Genomic DNA, 26078 nt, shown 5'->3' with positions numbered 1-26078 from the left:
ATACCATTATATAAATATATACACACATGAATAAGTATACTGATAAAGTGCAGATAACAGATAATGGGCTATTAATGTTCAGAGTTTTGTCCGAGCCAAGTTCAATAGCCTGATGGCTGTGGGGCAGTAGCTATTCCTGAACCTGGTCGTTGCAGTCTTCAGGCTGAAGGTAGCAGGGAGGTGAGTGTGTGGCCAGGATGGTGTGGGCCCTTGATGATACTGCCAGCCTTTTTGAGGCAGCGACTGCGATAGATCCCCTCGATGGAAGGGAGGTCGATGATGGACTGGGCAGTGTTTACTACTTTTTGTAGTCTTTTCCATTCCAGGGTGCTCAAGTTGCCGAACCAAGCCACGATGCAACTGGTCAGCATGCTCTCTACTGTGCACCTGTAGAAGTTAGAGAGAGTCCTCCTTGACAAACCGGCTCTCCGTAATCTTCTCAGGAAGTAGAGGCGCTGATGTGCTTTCTTGATAATTGCATCAGTGTTCTCGGACCAGGAAAGATCTTCAGAGATGTGCACGCCCAGGAATTTGAAGCTCTTGACCCTTTCAACCATCGACCCGTTGATATAAACTCGTACAGTAGGTAGAACTAAGAGGAAGATACAGAGTGCAGAATATAGTTCTCAGCGTTGTTGTGTATCAAAGATAGACGCAAAATACTGGGGTAACTCAACAGGCCAGGCAGCATCTCTGGAGAAAGTTGATAGGTGGTGTTTCGGGTCGGGACCCTTCTTCAGACAGATTGTAGGGGAGGAGGAACTGGAAGCAAGAAAAGTCCGGGACAAATCAGGGCCACCAACAGATAACCCCAGGCAGGGAGCTTCCCTGATAGGCTGATCGTTGACTAGGGACAGAGTGATCCCAAGAGAGATACATCATTGTGAACTGTGGAACTAGTTAGCTGACTTGTAGTGGAGGAGGATGAGTGGGATGAGCGTTTTCCAAAGTTACCTAAAATAAGAGAATTCAACGTTCCACAGACAAAGTCCAATGTCTGCGTAGGGTTCGAGGTGAATTGGAAAGTGACTTGGCTTATGGAAGGACCGTTCACAAGCCTGACCATTCTGAAGCTGTTACTCACTCTGGTGGTGGGTGATTTCCAGCTTCCGAACTTTCTGCTGGATGAGAGCAGGGAGAAGAAAGAATGACCGGTTCTGGGATTAGTCTTCGATTATGTCGGTCATCGTGAAGTGTAGATGGAACCAGGGATGGGGTAGACTGGCTCGGCACGTGAACCTGACTGAAACTCGAATTAAGGATTAGATGAAAGTCTATACTTTATAATTTACGAATTTATCTCCAATGTTGTATTTTTAGTAAATTATTCCATTCTTCTTTATCATGCTTTTTCTATTTTTTAAATTTCTCTTTCTTATTTTCTATCTATATAAAAAAAAATTACTAGAAGCAGAGTTAATATCAATCGATAATATTAGTAATGTAGGAATGATATACATGAAATGTTTTTAATATGATATGTACCTGCCTCTAATAAAAATATATATATTTTTTTTAAAGGAATCGGGGATGGGAACTCTGGCCCAGAGGGTGAACTGGCCCTCTGTTCTATGTGAACAAACCCGCCTGGGAGAGATGTTTTCACATTTCTTTGTTTTTTTTCTAGAATATTCTACACATCAATGTAACGAAGAACGGATACACTGATGCAGACAACCTTACATTTGAAGAAATAAGAATTTTTGGCATCTTGAGTGAGCCACAATCTGTCTACGTAACCCAGGGCGCTCAAGTTACAATACTACCTCTGGAAAATATCAAATATAATGCAGTCACTAAGGTAATGAAAACTTCTTTATAATATATGGTAGACAAAAGTGCTGGAGAAACTCAGCGGGTGCAGCAGCATCTATGGAGCGAAGGAAATAGGCAACGTTTCGGGCCTATTTCCTTCGCTCCATAGATGATGCTGCACCCGCTGAGTTTCTCCAGCACTTTTGTCTACCTTTCATTTTCCAGCATCTGCAGTTCCTTCTTAAACTCTTAGAGCAGAAGGACCTAGGAGTGCAGGTGCATAGCTCCTTGAATGTTGCATCACAAGTAGTAAGGGTGGTCAAGAAGGCATTTAGCACATTGTCCTTCATTAGTCAGTGTATTTTAGTATAAAAGTTGGGAAGTTATGTTACAATTGGACAAGACTTTGGTGAGGCCAAATTTGGAATATTGTGTTCAGTTTTGGTCACCTATTCGAGGAAGGATGTTCCCATCTAGGAGAGATTTAGAGGAATATGGGCCAAACGCAGGCAGGTGGGATGAGTGTAGCTGGGACACATTGGTCGGCATGTGCACGTTGGGCCAAAGGGCCTGTTTCCACATTGTGAGTATCTAAGATTTCAGCATCTGCAGTCCCATGAGCCTCCATTCTCTTTGTTAGCCTCTCGTTCTGTTTTTGTCACCCAGAGTCAGCTATTATGTTTGTTGAGATGTAATGGGTCGCGATAATTTACTGGATCCTATTCATAGCAAAGAACTCAAGCTTTGAATCTAATCTTGTACAATGAGCACAAAATAAAAATAACAAACCTAAAATAACTATTGTGTTCAGTTCTGGGCACCATGTTAGAGGAAAGGTATTGTCAAGCTTGAAAGGGTTCAGAGAAGATTGACGATGATGTTGCCAGGACTAGAGGGTGTGAGCTACAGGGAGAGGTTGAGTGGGTTGGGACTCTATTCCTTGGAACGCAGGAGGATGAGGGGAGATCTTATAGAGGTGTATAATATCATGAGAGGAATAAATTGGGTAGATGCTCAGAGTCTCTTACCCAGAGTGGGGGAAATCGAGGACCTGAGGACATAGGTTCAAGGTGAAGGCGAAAAGGTTTAATAGGAATCTGAGGGGTAACTTTTTCACACAAAGGGTGGTGGATGTGTGGAACAAGCTGCCAGAGGAGATGGTTGAGGTTGGGACTATTCCAGCATTTAAGAAACAGACGGGTACATGGACAGAACAGGTTTGGAGGGATATGGTCCAAGCGCAGGCAGGTGAGACTAGTGTAGCTGGGACATGTTGTAGCTGGGACATTTTTCTGAAAAATTATATTTTCAAAAGTCCCATACTGTATTCTATTTTAATAGGAAAATTTAGAGTGTAATTTGTTTGATAGTTTTACTCAGTAGAATAATTCAGTGCATTATTTAGTTTGATAATGCTTAGGAATAAACAATCCTATTGTATATTAAATTTTTTGTTATGCTGATGCATGACTTTCGGTGTTCAGATTTTTGTACAAATTAATGCATATTAATGCACATTGTACCAATTAATGCAGTTTTAATGCATATTGCCAGAAAAAGCTAAATATCTATTACATTTACCATGGCATAATTAGGTACATTTTTGCATTATAATTAAGCATTTTTATTTTGTCATCATTACCTGGATGACATGTGATTTTTGTTTCTCCTCCAGGGAAAGAATTAAGTGGAATATCCACTCTACTAGTTTTTACTTAATGGTCAGCATAATTTGAACATTGCTCTCAGAAAATGCTGTTGCTGGAACTATGAGGTGTATAAAATTATAAGGGGAGTCGATCGGGTTTAATGCACAGAGCTGGTTGCCCAGTGAGGGGGGAATTAAAAAAAGTGGACATAGGTTTAAGGTGAGAGGGGCAAGATTTAATCGGAACCCAAGGGACAACTTTTTCACTGAGAGGCTGATGGTTATGTGGAACAAGCTGCCAGAGGAGGTAGTTGAGGCAGGTACTATAACAACATTTAAAAGACATTTGAACGGGTAAATGGATAGCAAAGGTTTAGAGGGATATGGGCCAAACACAGGCAAATGGGACTAACTTGGCACAACAGAATGTGTAAACATGAGTCAACATTTACTCTGTAAGCAATATAATCAACAGAAAAGGTTCAGTGTGTGTGTGTAAACACACACACACACACACACACACACACACACACACACACACACACACACACACACACACACACACACACACACTCACAGCATTTGTTATTGACACTTAAATAAATGTTGAAATAAGTAATTTTCTCTCCACAGGTTGCTCTGCTGACAGGTTTACAACTTCTATTCGGGAAGTCGTATACGGTGCAGTGGGATTCTCAAAGGTTTGTCAAAGTCGACTGCCACCCAGAAGAGAATGCAGATGAATCTGCCTGCAGAGCACGAGGATGTTCATGGATTGTAAGTCATTTAAAGACAAAAATCTCTATATATATATAGACCAGCTTGTATTTGCAAAACGAGAAATGAAAGGAATTTTCAATGTTGTATAAAACATCGAGCAGCACAGCTCAGGAACAGGCCCTTCAGCCCACAATGTTTGTGCTGAACATGATGCCAAATGAAACTAATCTCATCTGCCTAAACGTGATCTATTCCCTACACTTTCATGTGTCTCTCTGAAAGTCTCTTAAATACCAATATTTTGTTCCAGGCTCTGTGTGCAAAAACCTTGCCCTGTTCATCTCCATTAAACCTTTCCCCCTCTCACATTATAGCTGTGACCTCTCGTGTTAGACCGTGTTTCCCACACTGGGAAAAGTCCGGCCCATTCTATGCCTCTCATGATTTTATATACTTCCCTCAAGTCTTTCTGAAGCCTCTGACGTTCCAGAGAGTTGCATTACAATAGCATAAAGCAGGCATTCAAAGGTGAAAGACTCTTACTGTCAACCAGGGCAATTGCTACCATGGAATTAGGCTGCATATGGAGATAACTGAATTGCATCCACTGCTTCAAAATAACTCCCAGGTGGTTTCTAACATCAGAGAGCTAGCAGTAGTCAAGGTCGTCGTCGATTTCCTGCACAGAGGCACATCAAACAGATGAATGCATTACAACAAACGGCGGTACGATGGTGCAGCGGTAGAGTTGCTGCCTTACAGCGCCAGAGACCCAGGTTCGATCCTGACTACGGGTGCTGTCTGTACAGAGTTTGCACGTTCTCCCCGTGACCTGCGTGGGGTTTCCCCGGAATCTCAGGAAGATTGTTCCCGATGTTGGGGAAGTCCAGAACAAGGGGTCACAGTTTAAGGATAAGGGGGAAATCTTTTAGGACCGAGATGAGGAAAACATTTTTCACACAGAGAGTGGTGAATCTCTGGAATTCTCTGCCACAGAAGGTAGTTGAGGCCTGTTCATTGGCTATATTTAAGAGGGAATTAGATGTGGCCCTTGTGGCTAAAGGGATCAGGGGTTATGGAGAGAAGGCAGGTACAGGATACTGAGTTGGATGATCAGCCATGGTCATATTGAATGGCGGTGCAGGCTCGAAGGGCCGAATGGCCTACTCCTGCACCTATTTTCTATGTTTCTATGTTTCCTCCCACACTCCAAAGACGTACAGGTCTGTAGGTGAATTGGCTGGTAGTAAAATAGTAAATTGTCCCTAGTGTGTGTAGGATAGTGTCAGTGTGCGGAGGTCGCTGGTCGGCGCGAACTCTGTGGGCCGAAGGGCCTGTTCCCATGCTGTATCTCTAAACTAAACTAAAGCACTTAGAAGTACATTAGCAAAACCATGAAACAACTGCCTCTATATTATTGCACATATTATTGCCCTTCACATTCAATGGTAGGGTTTGCATTGTGACTGTGCATATCACTGTGTAATATGTTATAGTCCAATTACACCTTCACAGTGTCTTCAATGATGAGTATTTGTTGCAGCAGAGTGATTTGATTTTAACACATTCACGGGTGGGTTTATTTGAAGAGAAAGGCAAATGCCTAGGGTGGCTTGTATGGTTCTACCAAGGTCAGTAGTGATAGGAGTAGAATTAGGCCATTCAGCCCATCGTCTACTCCGCCATTCAATCATGGCTGATCTATCTCTCCCTCCTAATCCCATTCTCCTGCCTTCTCCCCATACCCTCTGACACATGCACTAATCAAAAATCTCTATCTCTGCCTTAAAATATCCACTGGCTTGGCCTCCACAGCTTTCTGTGGCAAGGAATTCCACAGATTCACCCTCTGACTAAATAAATTTCTCCTCATCTCCTTCCTAAAAGAACGTCCTTTAATTCTGAGGCTATGACCTCTAGTCCTAGACTCTCCCACTAGTGCAAATATTCTCTCCACATCCACTCTATCCAAGCCTTTCACTATTCTGTATGTCTCAATGAGGTCCCCCCTCATTCTTCTAAACTCCAGCGAGCACAGGCCCGGTGCCGACAAACGCTCATCATAGGTTAACCTACTCATTCCTGGGATCATTCTGGTAAGGTCAAAGCGGGTGGAACAGTGGTGCAGCTTGCAGAGCGACTGCCTCACAGCGCCAGAGACCCAGGTTCGACCATGACCTCTGGTGCTGCCTGTGCGGAGTTTGCACGTTCTCCCAGTGACCGCTTGGATTTCCTCAGCTTTTTGTTTCCATGAACGGGTGATCGATGGTCAATGTGGACTCATCGTCTAAGGGCCTGTTTCCATGCTGTGTGTCTAAACTAAATCACAATGTATAAAAGGTGATTCTTTGACAAATCCATGGTTGAAAATTCACAATGTGAAAACCACCTTTGCCCGTGATGCTAATAATGGGATATAAATTCCACTAAATCTTCCTTCATGATTTATTTATACCTGGAGATGAGTTTTTTCAAATTGGGGAAAAAAGTTTCTTGAAAAGCCCGTCGAGAACTGTACAAAAATGATGCCCAGAGAAAAAAAACTCTGGAAGGATTTTAAGAAAGGTATATTAGCGCTATGCTGAATATATTTCCATAATCATCGCTTTCTTTTCATTACATTATCAAGAACGAGGCAGCATTTACTGTACTTGAAATTTTATGGTATGGTGGTGCATTGAAATAAAATTGCTTTCTTGATTTAGTATTAGTTTTAGTTTTTGGAGAAACAGCACAAAATGTGGCCCACAATGCCGATGATGGCAAATGAAACTAATTAATCCTCTGCCTGCATGTGATCCATTTAAATGCCACTATTGCATCTGCCTCCAGTAGCACCACTGGCAACGCATTCTATCCACCCGCCACTTAAAAAAAGAAATGTCCCAAACATTGACTTTAAGCTTTACCCTTCTTACCTTCAACGTCTACCCTCCTGTCGTTGACATTTCCACCCAGCCAAAACGATTCTCACTGTCTTCCTTATCTATGCCTCTCATAATTTGATATACTTCGATCAGGTTCCCCCTCAACCTTTGAGTTGGGCAGCACAGTGGCCCAGCGGTAGAGTTGCTGCCTTACAGCTCCAGAGACCAGGATTGGATCCTGACCTCCGGTGCTACCTGCAGGGAGTTTGATCGTTCTCTCTGTGACCACGTGGGTTTCCTCTGGGTGCTCCGGTTTCTTCCCAGTTACCAAAGACTTGCAGGTTTGCAGGTGAAATGGCTTCTGTAAATTGTCCCTAGTCTGCAGGAAAGAACTCATGTACGTACGCGTGATGAATGGTTAGCGTAGATTCGGTGGGCCAAAGGCCCTGCTTCCACGCTGCCTCTCTAAACTAAACTGAACTAAACTCTAAACGAAAATCCAAATTGGTCCAGTTCTCTTTGTAGCTAATGCCCTCTAATCCTGATATCATGGTAAACTTCCTCTATGTCCTCTCCTAAGCCTCCATATCCTTAATGGAACGGTACGATCAGAACTGCATACGATAGCTCCAGATGAAATGTTGGTTAATTTCTGAACCGAATGCTGATGAAACTGGGACAGCAACCAAGTTCGCCTGTGAACTGTTATGTGAGCTGAGCCTATCCTGGGCTAGTAATAAAATATTAAGTTCCCCAATTTAAAGGAACTCGGGATAGATGTTAGATGTGTTTACATTATGCTTGCATCGAGTTCTGGCTGATTAATTAGGAATTATTACTGCGCAACATGATAGCCATAATTAATTATGACTTGAGGGCGGTCACGGTGGCGCAGCGGTAGAGTTGTTGCCTTGCAGCGCTTTCGGCGTCAGAGACGCGGGTTCGATCCCGACTACGGGTGCTGTTTGTACGGAGTTTGTACGTTCTCCCCCCATTGGTTTTCTCCGACATAGAAACATAGAACATAGAAACATAGAAATTAGGTGCAGGAGTAGGCCATTCGGCCCTTCGAGCCTGCACCGCCATTCAATATGATCATGGCTGATCATCCAACTCAGTATCCCGTACCTGCCTTCTCTCCATACCCTCTGATCCCCTTAGCCACAAGGGCCACATCTAACTCCCTCTTAAATATAGCCAATGAACTGGCCTCGACTACCCTCTGTGGCAGGGAGTTCCAGAGATTCACCACTCTCTGTGTGAAAAAAGTTCTTCTCATCTCGGTTTTAAAGGATTTCCCCCTTATCCTTAAGCTGTGACCCCTTGTCCTGGACTTCCCCAACATCGGGAGCAATCTTCCTGCATCTAGCCTGTCCAACCCCTTAAGAATTTTGTAAGTTTCTATAAGATCCCCTCTCAATCTCCTAAATTCTAGAGAGTATAAACCAAGTCTATCCAGTCTTTCTTCATAAGACAGTCCTGACATTCCAGGAATCAGTCTGGTGAACCTTCTCTGCACTCCCTCTATGGCAATAATGTCCTTCCTCAGATTTGAAGACCAAAACTGTACGCAATACTCCAGGTGTGGTCTCACCAAGACCCTGTACAACTGCAGTAGAACCTCCCTGCTCCTATACTCAAATCCTTTTGCTATGAAACCTAACATACCATTCGCTTTCTTCACTGCCTGCTGCACCTGCATGCCCACTTTCAATGACTGGTGTACCATGACACCCAGGTCTCGCTGCATCTCCCCTTTTCCTAGTCGGCCACCATTTAGATAATAGTCTGCTTTCCTGTTTTTGCCACCAAAATGGATAACCTCACATTTATCCACATTATACTGCATCTGCCAAACATTTGCCCACTCACCCAGCCTATCCAAGTCACCTTGCAGTCTCCTAGCATCCTCCTCACAGCTAACACTGCCCCCCAGCTTAGTGTCATCCGCAAACTTGGAGATATTGCCTTCAATTCCCTCATCCAGATCATTAATATATATTGTAAATAGCTGGGGTCCCAGCACTGAGCCTTGCGGTACCCCACTAGTCACTGCCTGCCATTGTGAAAAGGACCCGTTTACTCCTACTCTTTGCTTCCTGTTTGCCAGCCAGTTCTCTATCCACATCAATACTGAACCCCCAATGCCGTGTGCTTTAAGTTTGTAAACTAATCTCTTATGTGGGACCTTGTCGAAAGTCCAGATACACCACATCCACTGGTTCTCCCCTATCCACGCTACTAGTTACATCCTCGAAAAATTCTATAAGATTCGTCAGACATGATTTACCTTTTGTAAATCCATGCTGACTTTGTCCAATGATTTCACCACTTTCCAAATGTGCTGCTATCCCATCTTTAATAACTGACTCTAGCCGTTTCCCCACTACCGATGTTAGACTAACTGGTCTGTAATTCCCCGTTTTCTCTCTCCCTCCCTTCTTAAAAAGTGGGGTTACGTTTGCTACCCGCCAATCCTCAGGAACTACTCCAGAATCTAAAGAGTTTTGAAAGATTATTACTAATGCATCCACTATTTCTGGAGCTACTTCCTTAAGTACTCTGGGATGCAGCCTATCTGGCCCTGGGGATTTATCGGCCTTTAATCCATTTAATTTACCCAACATCACTTCCCGGCTAACCTGGATTTCACTCAATTCCTCCAACTCCTTTGACCCGCGGTCCCCTGCTATTTCCGGCAGATTATTTATGTCTTCCTTAGTGAAGACGGAACCAAAGTAGTTATTCAATTGGTCCGCCATATCCTTGTTCCCCATGATCAACTCACCCGTTTCTGACTGCAAGGGACCTACATTTGTTTTAACTAATCTCTTTCTTTTCACATATCTATAAAAACTTTTGCAGTCAGTTTTTATGTTCCCTGCCAGTTTTCTTTCATAATCTATTTTTCCTTTCCTAATTAAGCCCTTTGTCCTCCTCTGCTGGTCTCTGAATTTCTCCCAGTCCTCCGGTATGCTGCTTTTTCTGGCTAATTTGTACGCATCATCCTTAGTCTATAAACTAAAAAATATATATAATTTCCATTTCTGGCTTTAGATGAAGCAAGATAGATAGGAAAAAGACACGGACAAAATCCTTTAGTGACAAAATGAATGCGTGTGCATCCACCAAACCTAATGCGATTCGTCAGACATGCGTTATGTGAGGGATAGGACTGATGGTTTAAGCAGGAGCTGCAGACAAACTAAATGGAAGCATAGAATTGGAGAAATGGTTGCAAAATTCAGCAAATAATCTGCTTACAAAGTAGCCCCAGGTAAAATCCATCCTTGAAAAGAGTAATGCTGAATCTGGGAATGATTCTGAGTATCAAAAGTACTATGTTGAGACTGGATAGACTCGGTTTGTACTCGCTAGAATTTAGAAGATTGAGGGGGGATCTTATAGAAACTTACAAAATTCTTAAGGGGTTGGACAGGCTAGATGCAGGAAGATTGTTTCCGATGTTGGGGAAGTCCAGAACAAGGGGTCACAGTTTAAGGATAAGGGGGAAATCTTTTAGGACCGAGATGAGGAAAACTTTTTTCACACAGAGAGTGGTGAATCTCTGGAATTCTCTGCCACAGAAGGTAGTTGAGGCCAGTTTGTTGGCTATATTTAAGAGGGAGTTAGATGTGGCCCTTGTGGCTAAAGGGATCAGGGGGTATGGAGAGAAGGCAGGTACAGGACACTGAGTTGGATGATCAGCCATGATCATATTGAATGGCGGTGCAGGCTCGAAGGGCCGAATGGCCTACTCCTGCACCTATTTTCTATGTTTCTATGTTTATACGACCAGCCAAAGATTGGTCTTTGGTAAGCTGATGGCACTATCATAATCATACTTTATTAGCCAAGTATGTTTTGCAACAAACGAGGAATTTGATTTGCCATACAGTCATACCAATAAAAAGCAACAGAACACACAAAATACATTTGAACATAAACATCCACCACAGTGACTCCTCCACATTCCTCACTGTGATGGAAGGCGAAAAAAAGTTCAATCTCTTCCCTTCTTTGTTCTCCCGCGGTCGGGGGCCTCGAGCCCTCCGTTGACGGGGCGATCTTGGGCGCTCGCCCAAACTGTGATTACCTTTCTAGTGTTAACTTAGTTCCAAAATATCTGATGGAAAGGATCGAGTTGGCAGGACATGGGATTGTCTGCACAAAACTTGCCCCTTGTGGGAGGAAGTGGGACAACCTTGGACTAGCGTGAACGGGTGATCGGTGGTCTGCAGGCTGAAGGGCCTGTTTCCATGCTGTCTCTTTCAATCAATTCATTCAATGATAATCCAATGATTACGGGTGGATAGGATAAAATGGGTGACAAAGATTCTGACAGGATGCTCTCAAAATAGGGGCAATTTTCCTCTCCCATTACTACATAATGACTCCCTCCCCTGACTCTCCGTCTGAAGAAGGGACTTGACCCGAAACTTCACCTACTCCTTTTCTCCCAAGATGCTGCCTGACCCGCCGAGTTACTCCAGCTTCTTGTGTCTACAGTTTAAACCACCATCTGCAGTTCCTTCCTACACATAATGAAACACCCTATACAACAATACTATCCATGGAATTGTATTACATTGACTGCAAGCCAGCAGTTCCCTATGCAAGCAATCTATTGAATGAAAGAAAGCATAGTGTAATCGCTTGGAAACGGGTGTACTAGAAGAGAAACCAACTCCCCTGTGCTGTTACATAAGTAAAAATAAATAGGCGCAGTAGTCCAAATGATTCTTCACGCTGCACTTCCACTCCACTGCCATCTTCCAGAACTGAGCCCATTTTGCTCAGTCTAGTTTGGTCTAGAGATACAGCATGGAAACAGGCCCTTCGGCCCACCAAGTCCACACCGGCCATCAATCACCCGTACACTAGTTCCACGTTATCCCACTTTCTTATTCCTACACGCCAGGAGCAATCTGCGGAAGCCAATTGACCTGCAAGCCCACACGTCTTTGAAGTGTGGGAGGAAGCCGGAGCACCCGGAGAAATCCCACGCAGGGAGAACGTACGAACTCCACACAGACAGCACCCGTAGTCAGGATCGAACCCGGGTCTCTGGCGCTGTGAGGCGGAAGCTCTACCGCTGCGCCACCGTGCCGCCATACATTCATGAGTGGAAAACAAGAGAGGGCAACATTATGAGTACTACTGATGTTTGCATGAGTGAAAGAAAAACAAGTTTATATTTCCAGCATCAACTTTATCTTTCCATTATGTGCCTATATTAGATATAATATAAATTGACAAGCAATAAAGATTTGAGGCTGACTCTAATAAGAATAAAGTTGGTGATCTGGATATTTAATTGAACGGGCTGAATGAAATCACTTTAATACAGTAATAGGTTTCAAAAGAGCCTGAACAATGGATACAGGGAATTTATGTAGAATTTCAACAATTGAATACACAGAGGCCAATGTGCCCTTGTAGTGACTGACTCGTGATGTGTAAAATTACTGTAACTATTGCTTTTCATTACTAGAGTAATTATCAGTGATCTTAAGTTAAATCATATGATAACGCACATAATAAATCCTGATGAAATAGACGGAAGAGAGACCACAAAATGCTGGAGTAACTCAGCGGGACAGGCAGCATCTCTGGAGAGAAGGAGTGGGTGACATTTCGGGTCAGTCTGAAGAAAGGTCTCAAACTGAAACACCACCCATTCCTTCTCTCCAGAGACGCTGCCTGTCCTGCTGAGTTACCACAGCATTTTGACTCCATCTTCGGTTTAAACCAGCACCTGCAGTTCCTTACTACACTGACAGAAGGATTCAGGAATTGACTCGTCGGGACCTGCAGCTAGATTCTGTTTGCCTTTCAATTTATTTTATGGGGAAACTTGAATTTTCTATTTTTTCTCTTTTGCAGAAACCCTCCTACAGTCGTGCTGAACCTTGGTGTTTCTACGAAAGCGATTATGGTTACATAATGAACACAGCCAAAGGGATTAAGCAGACAAGAAATGGAATGAGTGTTGAAATTAAACGGAATACAGCGTATCCGAAGCGATACCAAATGCAGACGCCGACTGTGGAAACGCTCCAGGTCGATGTCAGATACTTAAATGACCATATGTTGAATTTTAAGGTAAGGTTCAGTCGGCTGTATACACCCAAGGGGTTTTGATAGCATATCGTTAAACAGAAATTGAGCATTACTGTGGATTAGTTTAGTTTAGAGTTACAGCGTGGCAACAGGCCCTTCGGCCCACCGTGTGTGCACCAACCAGCGATCCCCACACACTAGCACTATCCTTCACACACTAGGGACAATTAGCTTATTTTAAATGCTCTAAGGGTGGCACGGTGGCGCAGTGGTAGAGTTGCACTCTTACAGTGCTGCGGGCCCGGGTTCAATCCTGACCATGGATGCTGTCCTTACGGAGTTTGTACGTTCTCCCCGCGACCACGTGGGTTTTCTCCTGGTGCTCTGTTTTTTTTTTTACACAAAGAGCGGTGGGCGTATAGAACGAGCTGCCGGAGGAGGTAGTTGAGGCAAGTATTATCGCAACTTTAAGAAGCAGTTAGTCAGGTACTTGGATAGGACAGGTTTACTGGGAAATGGGCCAAATGAGACTAATGTAGATGGGGCATGTTGGACAGCGTGGGCAAATTGGGCCGAAGGGCCTGTTTCCATTCTGTATGAATCTATGATACAAGGTGCTAGAGTAACTCAGCGTTGTGTTTAAGAAGGAACTGCAGATGCTGGAAAATCGTAGCCAGACAAAAATGCAGGAGAAACTCAGCGGGTGAGGCAGCATCTATTGAGCGAAGGAAATAGGCGACGTTTCGGGTCGAGACCATTCTTCAGACCCTGAAGAAGGGTCTTTACCTGAAACGTCGCCTATTTCCTTCACTCCATAGATGCTGCCTCACCCGTAGAGTAATTCAGCGGGTCAGGCGGCATCTCTGGGAAGGTCCCGACCCGAAACATTGCCTGTGCATATTCTTCAGAGATGCTACCTGACTCGCTGAGTTACTTGGTGCCTTTATAAGTCTTGCTCTAGCTGCCTAAAGCAGAGAACATTGACAGGTGCCCTCTGTTCATGCCTTGTGTCATTCATAAGGACTTTGTTGTTAGGAGCAGAATTAGGCCATTGTCAATAAGTCTACTCCGCCATTCAATCATGGCTGATCTGTCGCACCCTCCTAACCCCATTCTCCTGCCGTCTCCCCAGCACCCCTGACACCCATATTAATCAAGAATATAATAATAATAATAATAATAATAATAATGGATGGGATTTATATAGCGCCTTTCTAATACTCAAGGTGCTTTACATCGCATTATTCATTCACTCCTCAGTCACACTCGGCGGTGGTAAGCTACTTCTGTAGCCACAGCTGCCCTGGGGCAGACTGACGGAAGCGTGGCTGCCAATCTGCGCCTACGGCCCCTCCGACCACCACCAATCACTCACACACATTCACACACAGGCAAAGGTGGGTGAAGTGTCTTGCCCAAGGACCAAGAATATATCTATTTCTGCGTTAAAAAATATCCAATTACAGCCTCCATAACCTTCCGTGGCAAAAATTCCACAGATTCCCCACCCTCTGACAAAATAAATTCCTCCTCGTCTCCTTTCTAAAGGAAAGTCTTTTAATTATGAGGATAAGGCCTCTGGTTCTAGACTCTCCCACCAGTGGAAACACCCTGTCCACATCCACTCTACCCAGGCCTTTCACTATTCGATAAGTTTCAATGAGATCCCCCCGCTCATTACCAGAAGGTTTGGCCATAGCAGCAGCATCGTTAAAAAGCCTAGAAAGACTTTGTGTTCAGCAATGAGTAACTCGCCTTCAATTACTCTGGGCCCACATCACCCACGCCAGGGCTCAGATGAGCAAAGTGACAGAGTATTCACTGCTTGTGTGGACTGAATAGCCAAAGAATTCAAGGCATTCACGTTATCCAAGGCAGAGCAGTTCACTTGACCAGTGCTGTTTCCGTCAGGGTTAATTTGGACATCATCTATCATGGGTGGATCGTGACCATGGTCTGGTCTACGGGATGCAATGTAGCAATCTATCATGGTTATTTCAATGACATTTTATAATGCAGTGAACTCCAGTAGAACAAGCAAATAGCAAACTGGCGGAGGAACTCAACAGGTAACTGCTGCTCTGTCCCCGTGCTGCACCTCTCTATGTTCAATGTTCTAAACCAAATTGCTGGAGGAACTCAGCAAGTCAGGCAGCATCTGTGGAGGCAAATGGATAGTCCACGTTACGAGTCGGGATCCCGAAGCTGGGATCCTTGCCTTTTGCCTAGATTGGACGGCACGGTGGCACAGTGGTGGAGTTGCTGCCTCGCAGCGCCAGAGACCCGGGTTTGACACCGACTGTCTGTACGGAGTTTGTACGTTCTCCCTGTTGGTTTTCTCCAGGTGCTCCGGTTTCCTCCCACACTCTAAAGACATGTAGGTTAATTGTCTTCAGTAAAAATTGTAAATTGTCGCTAGTGTATCGAGATAGTGCTAGCGTACGTGGTGATCGCTGGTTGGCGCCAACTCAGTGGGCCGAATGGCCGGATTTTATGTTGTATCTCCAAAGTCCGAAGTCTAACTTGTAGCATCTGCAGGTTGACAAAAATGGTGGAGAAACTCAGCGGGTGCGGCAGCATCTATGGAGCGAAGGAAATAGGCAACGTTTCGGGCCGAAACCCTTCTTCAGACCCGAAACGTTGCCTATTTCCTTTGCTCCATAGATGCTGCCGCACCCGCTGAGTTTCTCCAGCATTTATGTCTACCGTTCGATTTTCCAGCATCTGCAGTTCCTTCTTGAACATTGTAGCATCTGCAGTCTTTTATGTCTCTATCTGATCTTTGATTTACAGATCTTTCCAAAGAGTCTTAGATATTTTCTTCAAGCCATAATTTCCCTCCACAGAGGGTGGCACGGTGGTGCAGGAATAGAGTTGCTGCCTTACATCGCCAGAGACTCGGGTTCGACCCTGACCACGGGTGCTGTCTGTACATTCTCCCTATGACTGCGTGTGTTTTCTCCAGGTTTCCTCCCACATTCAAAGACATGCAAGTTTGTAGGTTAATTGGCCTTGTTCCTAGTGTGTAGGATTCAGCTAGTGTATGGGTGATCATTGGTTGGTGTGGACCTGATGGGCTAAAAGGCTTGTTTCAATGCTGTTTCCGTGGCCTGCTATAGCAGTTTGTCTTTTGCTCAAGATTCCAGCAGCTGAAGTCTCTTGTGTCTCCAATTCCAATACTAAAACGTACAAAAGTACTTAACATACATTACGTAATACAATACACAACGTACTCTTAACTTGTCCCTCAACACTATTCTGGCCATACCATCATCGTGTGACATGTGAAATCACATGTATGTACGGTTTTTGTTATGATAAGGGCGGCACGGTGGCGCAGCGGTAGAGATACCGCCTTATGCCCCTGTCCCACTTAGGAAACCTGAACGGAAACCTCTGGGGACTTTGCGCCCCACCCAAGGTTTCAGTGCGGTTCCCGGAGGTTATTGTCAGTCTCCCTACCTGCTTCCACTACCTGCAACCTCCGGGAACCGCACGGAAACCTTGAGTGGAGCGCAAAGTCTCCAGAGGTTTCCGTTCAGGTTTCCTAAGTGGGACGGGCATTAACAGCGCCAGAGACCCGGGTCCGATCCTGTTTACGGCTGCTTGTCTTTACGGAGTTTATACATTCTCCCGTGACATGCGTGGGTTTTCTCCAAGATCTTCAGCTTCCTCCCACACTCCAAAGACGTACAGGTTGTTGGTTAATTGGCTTGGTGTAAATGTAAATGTAAAAGTGTCCCTAGTGTGTGTTGGGTAGTGTTAGTGTGTGAGGATTGCTGTTCAGTGTGGACTCGGTGGGCCGAAGGGCCTATTTCCGCGCTGTATCTCTAAACTAAACTAAAGCTAATTAATCCTTTTTTTTTAAATTTAGGAGAAAGAATGTTGACCTGGATACGGAGATTAATTCAAACATTGCAAATGCAGAAATAATAGCTGGGAAGGCAGGTGATACCGCTCGGCTGATGAAACATTAACTTTCTCTCTTCATCTGCCTGAGCTACTGTGCACTTTCAACAGTTTCTGTTTCTAAATAGAGAGCAAAATGAAATTTCCTTGAAAGGAAACGAGGAGGAATTTCTTTAGTCAGAGGGTGGTGAACCTGTGGAATTCATTGCCACCGACGGCTGTGGAGGCCAAGTCGTTGAGTATTTTCAATGGCAGAGATTGACAGATTCTTGATTAGTACGGGTGTCAAGGATTATGGGGAGAAGGCAGGAAAATGGGGTTGAGAGAGAAAGATAGATCATGCACGATTGAATGGTGGAGTAGACCTGATGGGCCGAATGGTCGAAATCTGCTCCTAGAACAGAAACGTACGAACTTTTGCATCCTAAACTGCTGGAGCATGTCACAATAAGTTTAGACAAGCTGATATAAATGTTAAATCAACCTGTTATTTCTGCAGATTTTTGATCCCCTGGAAAAGCGGTTTGAGGTTCCAATCCAATTAAATATTCCCAACACGACTGACGGAAATGGTGATTCAAGACTTTATGACGTTGAATTTGTCAATAATCCTTTTGGTATACAAGTCAAACGAAAGAGTACTGGAATAATAATGTGAGTGCTTGATTTTCTGATTTATTTTATTTCTGTGCAGATAATAACTCCGCAGAGCAAAATGGTGAGGAATTGTAAACAATCCTGTATAGCAAAACAATTTGAACTTCCATATTTGAAAATAATGCTTCTGCCAAAATAAGCAACTCGAATAATGCCTGGAACTAAACTCTTAGTATAGGAGAGAGATCGAGAACCTTGTGGCCTGGTTTCGAGGCCTTAATATCAACAAGACGACAGGGTTGATTGTGGAGCTACGGAAGCGATGATATGAATAATAATGAAACTGCTGCAGAGATGGTCAAGAGCTTTGAAGTTTTTAGATGTCTTTATAAACACAAGAAGATGGCGGCATGGTGGCATTGCAGTAGAGCTACTGCCTGACAGTGCCAGAGACCCGGGTTTGATCCTGACTACGCGTGCTGCCTGTACGGAGTTTGAATATTTTCCCCGTGACCTGGGCGGATTTTCTCCGAGATCTCCGGTTTCCTCCCATGTGCAAGTTTGTAGGTGAATTGGCTTGGTATGAATGTAAAAATTGTCCCTAGTGTGTGTAGGATAGTGTAAGTGTGCAGGGATCTCTGGTCGGCACAGTCTGGGTAGCCTGTTTCCGCACTGTATCTCTAAACTAAATTAAATTAAAGTGTTTGTGTTTTACTATAAGATGATTCAAATTTTGAATGTGTTGTTTTATTCAGTGAGGTGCCACTATGATGGTGTTGACTCCATGTTGACCTGGTGTATTAATTCTCCAAGATAGCCCATCGCAACTGTGGAATTCATTGCCACAGAAGACTGTGGAGGCCAAGTCAATGGATATTTCTAAGCCGGAGATGGACAGATTCTTGATTAGTACGGGTGTCAGAGGTTATGGGAAGAAGGTGGGAGAATGAGATTGAGGGGGTAAGATAGATCAGCCATGATTGAATGGTGGCGGAGACTTGATGGGCCGAATGATGTAATTCTGCTTCTAGAACCTATGAACAGCCTACATCCAGCAGTCGCTGCAAAGACATACCAGTTATTTCTATGACCTCTTTACCATCCAAATCCTCAACACCACCACAGATAAATTGTGTAGGAAGGATCTGCCGATGCTGGTTTAAACCGAAGATAGACACAAAATGCTGGAGTAACTCAGCGGGACAGGCAGCATTCCTGGATAGAAGGAATGGGTGACATTTTGGGCCGAGTCCATTCTTCAGCCGGAAAGTCAGGGGAGAGAGGAAACGGGAGATATGGAAGGGTAGTCTGCCAAAGAAGCTAGTTGAGGCCAGTTCATTGGTTATATTTAAGAGGGAGTTAGATGTGGCCCTTGTGGCTAAAGGGATCAGGGGGTATGGAGAGAAGGCAGGTACAGGATACTGAGTTGGATGATCAGCCATGATCATATTGAATGGCGGTGCAGGCTCGAAGGGCCAAATGGCCTACTCCTGCACCTATTTTCTATGTTTCTATGTAAGATGTGAAAACGAGAGATCAAAGGGGACAAAGGTCAAGGAAAAACATAGAATAGGTCATTGTTAGCTGAGGGGACGGTGGCAACAGTGTAAAATTTAATCAGGAAGACAGTCAGACTGGTGGGAGAACTAGGATGGGGAGGGATGGAGAGCGAGGAAAAGCAAGGGTTTCTTGAAGTTCGAGAAGTCATTATTCATACCGCTGGGTTGTAAGCTGCCCCAAGTGAAATATGAGGTGCTGTTACTCCAGTTTACACTGTGCCTCACTCTGACAGTGGGTACCACCACAATCTCTGATCAGTCTGAAAAAGGAACTGGACCCGGAAACGTCACCCATTCCTTCTCTCCAGATATAGTGCCTCTCCTGCTGAGTTACTCCAGCATTTTGTGTCTTATCTTCGGTTTAAACAAGCATCTACAGTTCCTTCCTACACCACAATATCTTTGCCTTGCTCAATGTCTTATTCATCGTCTGCACTCGTGAGTGCATCCCTGTTCTCTAAATTGCTTTGGTGCCATTCTAAAATTATCTAGCAACTTGGACAAGAAATGTTAAATGCATTCGTTACTGTCTGATGAACCATGCGTGATTACTAATAAATTGACTCTGCAGATTTAAGGCATTCCACACAAAAACACACCACTGCACATATCTGAAGATTATTATTATTTGAATACTTCATTCCCTGGCAAGCATTGAGTTATGGGCCTGTCCCACTTACGTGACTTTTTCGGCGAATCCAGCGGCGACCAGAACAAGGTACGACTCTTTGGGCGACTACTCACGTCCATACAGGCTTCACCCCGCGACATGTCGCCAGGGTGTTGCCTGTATGGTCGTGAGTAGTCTCCTCAGTCGCCCAAAGAGTCGTACAGTCTTTCTGGTCGCCGCTGGATTTTCAACATGTTGAAACTTTTCAGCGACCTGCAACGACCTATGACGGGTGCCGGCAGTCGCCGAAAAAGTCGAGTAAGTGGGACAGGGCCATTAGATAGTCAGAAAAATTACTTTCAGCTAATGGAATATATTTTAAGTACCTATTTTCCTCTTTTTTTGTTAAAAAAAGAAAGACACAACGTGTTGGGGTAACTCAGTGGGCCAGGCAGGATTTCTGCAGAACATGGATGGGCGACGTTTCGGGTCGGGACCTTTCTTCGGACAGGTTGTGTTGTGAGGGGGAAGAAAGATGGAGGAGGACGGGTAAGACAAAGCCTTGCAAGTGATAGGTGGATACAGTGGTGGGACGTTAGAGAGGCAGATGTTTGGTCAAAGGCCAAAGATGATGAGACAAAAGGGTGTGAGATAAGGAGAGAAGAGTTGAAAATTGTGAAGCCAGAGGAAGAAATATTGGTGGAAGGGGAGTGAGATTGGAGGAATGGGTGTAAGACTTGATGAGGCAGAGTGAAGTGAAGGGGGAAAATGGTGAGGGACGATGGACAATAGGTGCAGGAGTAGGCCATTCGGCCCATCGAGCTAGCACCGCCATTCAATGTGATCATGGCTGATCATCCCCAATTAGTACCCCGTTCCTGCTTTCTCCCCAAAATACCCTGACTCCGCTATCTTTAAGAGCCCTATCTAGCTCTCTCTTGAAAGCATCCAGAGAACCTGCCTCCACCATCCTCTGAGGCAGAGAATTCCACAGACTCACAACTCTCTGTGAGAAAAAGTGTTTACTCATCTCCGTTCTAAATGACTTACCCCTTATTCTTAAACTCTGGCCCCTAGTTCTGGACTCCCCCAACATTAGAGAACATGTTTCCTGCCTCTAGCATGTCCAAACCCTTAATAATCTTATATGTTTCAATGAGATGCCCTCTCATCCTTCTAAACTCCAGGGTTTACAAGCCCAGCCGCTCCATTCTCTCAGCATATGACAGTCCTGCCATCCCGGGAATTAACCTTGTAAACCTACGCTGCACTCCCTCAATAGCAAGAATGTCCTTCCTTAATTTAGGGGGCCAAAACTGCACACAATACACAAGGTGTGGTCTCACTAGGGCCCTATATGACTGCAGAAGGACCTCTTTGCTCCTATACTCCACTCCTCTTGTTATAAAGGCCAACATGCCATTCGCTTTCTTCACTGCCTGCTGTACCTGCATGCTTACTTTCATTGACTGATGAACAAGGACCCCCAGATCCTGTTGTACTTCCCCTTTTACCAACATGACACAGTTTAGATAATATCTGCCTACCTGATTTTGCTACCAAAGTGGATAACCTCACATTTATCCACATTAAACTGGATCTGCCATGCATCTGCCCACGCACCCAACCTGTCCAAGTCACCCTGCATTCTCATAGCATCATCCTCACAGTTCACACTGTCACCCAGCTTTGTGTCATCTGCATATTTGCTAATGTTACTTTGAATCCCTTCATCCAAATCATTGATGTATGTTGTAAATAGCTGTGGTCCCAGCACCGAGCCTTGCGGCACCCCACTGGTCACTGCCTACCAATCTGAAAGGGACCTGTAATCCCTACACTTTGTTTCTTGTCTGCCAACCAATTTTCTATCAATGTCAGCACTCTACCCCCAATACCATGTGCCCTACCTTTGCCCACTAATCTCTTTTGTGGGACTTTATCAAATGCTTTCTGAAAGTCCAGGTACACTACATCTACTGGCTCGCCCTTGTCCATTTTCCTAGTTACATCCTCAAAAAATTCAAGAAGATTAGTCAAGCATTAGTCAAGGGACTGCACCCACTCCACACACATCTAGATCTCCTGCCATCAGGCAAGAGATACCGTAGCATCAAAGCCCGGACAACCAGGCTGCTAAACAGCTTCCTTCCACAGGCTGTGAGGCTGCTAAACAGTCACTCCACCTGATTCTGCTGCTTTTGCACTGACAATTTAATAACTCTGGCACTGAGTAATAACTCTGGCACTGGCTCAGGCCACTTAAATCAACTGCCCTGGACATTTTATGACTTTTTTTTTCTACTTGTATTTTAATGTTGCTTTTTTTACCTGCACTTTAAAAAAAAATATTCGTACTGTTTTTATCAGGAACTGGATTGTTTTTATTTATGCGTGAAATGTTTGAGTTTTTATGTGCGATGCTCCGGTATTCCCTGAGAAACGTCTTCTCATTTTGCACTGTACAATTGTTGCTTTGCATGATGACAATAATAGGATGACAATGATAATGATAATGAAGGGAGGGTTATGGTTATGGCTCACTTCCCTTCCACCAATATTCCTTAGAGTCATAGAGTGATACAGTGTGTAATGTAAGCAGGCCCTTTGGCACAACTTGCCCACACCGGCCAACAAGTCCCAGCGACACTAGTCCCATCTGTCCGCATTTTGGCCCATATCCCTCCAAACCTATCCTTATCCATGTACCCGTCTAACTGTTTCATAAACTTTGGAATAGTCCCTGTCTCAATTACCTCCTCTAGCAGCTTGGTCCATACACCCAGCACCATTTGTGTAAAAAAAAAGAACCCCTCAAATTCCTATTAAATCTTTTAATAATAATAATAATAATAATAATAATATATATTTTATTGTCATTGCACATAAGCGCAACGAGATTTGGTTTGCAGCTTCCATCCAATGTCATACCTTAAATAACTAATAAAATTTAGATTTAGATATCCCGCGAACATGGATTGTAAAAAGAACAGTAAAACAGTCAAAACAGTTCAAACAGACTAAAGTGCTGATGTGCCTGTGCGACTTGACCATCCGAGGGAGACAGTCCAGGGGGGATGGGGGGCACTCAGCAGGGCCGGTTCAGAGCCGCTATAGCTCTGGGAATGAAGCTGTTCCTGAGTCTGGAGGTTCGGGCATAGAAGGCCTTGTAACGTCTGCCGGAGGGAAGTAGTTCGAACAGTCCATTACAAGGGTGTGAGGAGTCTTTATGGATGCTGATTGCCTTCCTGAGGCACCTCTTCACCTTAAACCTAAGTCCTCTGGTTTATCACTCCTTCCCCTGGCTTCTGCTGCCCCTGTGACTCCGTTTAAATACTTCACCTGATTCTAGCCGAGGCTGGGTTAGAAACCTTGTTAATTTTGCTCATTCACAAATGGCGTTGGTTAAATTAAATGCAGGGGAATCTGGTGTTTTATATCCCAACAGCTGGAATTCTCAAGTACCTGGCTTCACGTTTACTGATCAATTCATTCAAATCAGCAACCTGCTGCCTTCAGAGTTTATTTATGGTTTTGGAGAAACGGAACATAGGAGTTTCCTACACGATCTGAAGTGGAATACGTGGGGGATGTTTGCCAAGGACCAGCCACCGGGGGTAAGTTTGCAAACGTTATTTCCTCGCTGGTGTTTTATTACCGACTTCAACTGCTGTGAAAGATTGGATTAGCCCAGCCACACATCATCCAATTGCTGAACGTTTTATGGTGAAGAGCAACAGAACCCATTCATGTATAAATCACGGAGCTTCTGATTTACTGTAACGTTTTATCTCCCTCATCCAGAACAATTGTCTGCAACTCCGTGAAGCTGACGATTGATACAAATACTCTTTGTTCGATGGTAGAATGCAGGCTTGTGCATGAAAAGCAAACGTGCTTATGATTGAAAACTCGCTGGTGTCAAGCCAGTGATCATAACCTTTTTAATCTCCTTTCTGAAATGGAATCTAGGCCACTAGGGTGGCACGGTGGTGCAGTGGTCGTGCTGCTGCCTTACAGCCAGAGACCCAGGTTCGATCCTGGCCACGGGTGCTGTCCCAACTGACCTTGTACAATCTGCCCGTGACTGCGTGGGTTTTCCCCGGGTGCTCCGGTTTCCTCCCACACTCCAAAGACGTACTGATTTCTAGGTAAATTAGTTTCGGTAAAGATTGTAAATTGTCCCTAGTGTGAAGGATAATGTTAGTGTATGGGAATCGCTGATTGCCACAGACTCAGTGTGTCGAAGGGTCTGTTTCCACGCTGTATCTCTAAACTACTGACTTGGCATAAATTATTCTTTATTGGCAATAATTGCATTTAGACAAAATTCTTGGTTCTTGGTCTCTTGGTCCCCCAAAATATTCCAAATGGAATTTAAACTGGAGGTGGGTTCTAGAAACAGTTCTAGAAACTGTTAGTATCTGAATGCTTTGTATGGCATTCAAAAGTTTAACCCAGGCAGTTTAAACAAATCGAATAAAACACCATAAGACAAATTCAGCCGTGACCTCTACGCTTATGACAAAGTCACATGGTTTAGATTTCACCCAAAATGCTGGATTAACTCAGCAAGACATGCAGCATCACTGGAGAGAAGGAATGGGTCTGTCCTGTTGAGTTACTCCAGCATTTTGGATCTATCTTTGGTGTAAACCAGCATCTGCAGTTCCTTCCTACACGTAGTCCACTTTAGTTTGTTGTCAGGTGTAGGAAGGAACTGCAGGTGCTGGTTTACACCGAAGATAGACACAAAATGCTGGAGTAACTCGGCGGAAGTGGCAGCATCTCTGGAGAGAAGGAATGGGTGACGTTTCGGATCGAGACCCGCAGATGGGTCTCGAGCTGTAACGTCACCCATTCCTCCTCTCCAGAGATGCTGCCAGTCCCGCTGAGTTACTCCAGCATTTTGCATCGATCTCTAGTTTGTTGTCACTTGTTTGCGGTACAGTGAAAAACGTCCTTATTTAGTTTAGTTTAGAGATACAGTGCGGAAACAGGCCCTTTGGTCCACAGAGTCTGCACCGACCAGCGATCCCCGCACACGAACACTATCCTACACACACCAGGGACAATTTGCATATATTCCAAGCTAATTAACCTACAAACCTGTACGTCTTTGGATTTGGATGACAAATGTAGTTCATGCAGGAAAGGAACTGAAAATCAATCAATCAACATTGAGATTTAAAGGCAATGAGAAGTTAAAAATGCAGAAATATTAAATTACAACTAATTTAAGATGAAAATTTCAAAATGGGTGGGAAAGGTTGATTCTTGGAGCAGTGATGTATATACTGCAGCAAAAATATGTCATCTAATCTCAGATTAGAAACAGATTGACATCAGGAAATATCTCCTTGACTTCCAACTGCACGGGCTCATGGAAACACAATAAATGAAACTGGGTTCGATGTTATTTAAAATGTCCCTTTGAGATTGCAGAGTCATTAAATAGCAGCCATCTGTATTCTGCTCTGGTTGCAGGAAGGCAGGGAGGGAGGTGGTTCTGTGATCAGTGTGTGTGTGCACTGAAAATGTTGTTCATTTCTTGGAGTTCAAATAGCATCATTTAGTAATAGAATCTCATAGTAATTGCACTTTGGTTGTCCCAGCCAGACTTTAGACTGGCTGGGAGATTGCAACCTTCACTCTGTTTCGACGACTGCAATCAAACTGGCGTGCACAATCAAATAAGATCAAATAGAACAAGTTGTCTTACAACTTTAGGCTGTTGCACGCCACACGCAAGAAGAAGAAGACTTTAGACTTTTTACTCTATATCTGCAAAGAAACTAGCCCTTCATCCCACCGAGTCCGCGCCGACCAGCCATCATCCCGTACACGAACCAACACACACTAGGGACAATTTAACAACTTACTGAAGCCAATTAGCCTTCAAACCTGTACGTCTTTGGTGTGTAGGAGCAAATTGGAGCACCCGGGGAAAACCCACGCAGGTCACGGGGAGAATGTACAAACACCATACAGACAGCACCCTTAGTCAGGATTGAACCCGGGTCTCCAGCGCTGTGAGGCAGTGGCTCTACCAGCTGCGCCACTATGCTGCCCCAACATGATCTGTATTTAATAAAAATCATCAATACGTTGTAGTGTAATGTCAATTATGAAAAAAGAATTCATGTGTGATTCACCCAAAGATACTGTCGGTTGTCTCTGATTGGAGAATGCAGCCAATTTACACTTTAATGAGCTCAAAATGGTGCTGATATCAAGTGCCCACGGCACTTCCCGAGATCATTATCCAACACAAGAAGATATGTTGATTTTACATGGAGAATTCTGTGTCTTTCCCAATTGCACAGAAGCAGTGAATTATTAACGAGTTA

The 26078-nt window shown here is 44.2% G+C and overlaps 1 protein-coding gene across 1 annotated transcript in view; it reads left to right on the top strand.

Annotated features, from left to right (window-relative positions):
• si (sucrase-isomaltase) overlaps positions 1–26078 on the top strand; it is a 191940-nt gene that overhangs the window by 103972 nt on the left and 61890 nt on the right. The window contains 5 exon segments of the mRNA XM_033031193.1: positions 1628–1801; positions 4037–4180; positions 12877–13095; positions 17462–17616; positions 23177–23345. Of these exon segments, the coding sequence (XP_032887084.1) occupies positions 1628–1801; positions 4037–4180; positions 12877–13095; positions 17462–17616; positions 23177–23345 (861 nt within the window).

This window comes from Amblyraja radiata, chromosome 13 (genome assembly GCF_010909765.2).
Source record: "Amblyraja radiata isolate CabotCenter1 chromosome 13, sAmbRad1.1.pri, whole genome shotgun sequence".
NCBI lineage: Eukaryota > Metazoa > Chordata > Chondrichthyes > Rajiformes > Rajidae > Amblyraja > Amblyraja radiata.
This window is presented reverse-complemented; position numbering and strand designations above follow the sequence as displayed.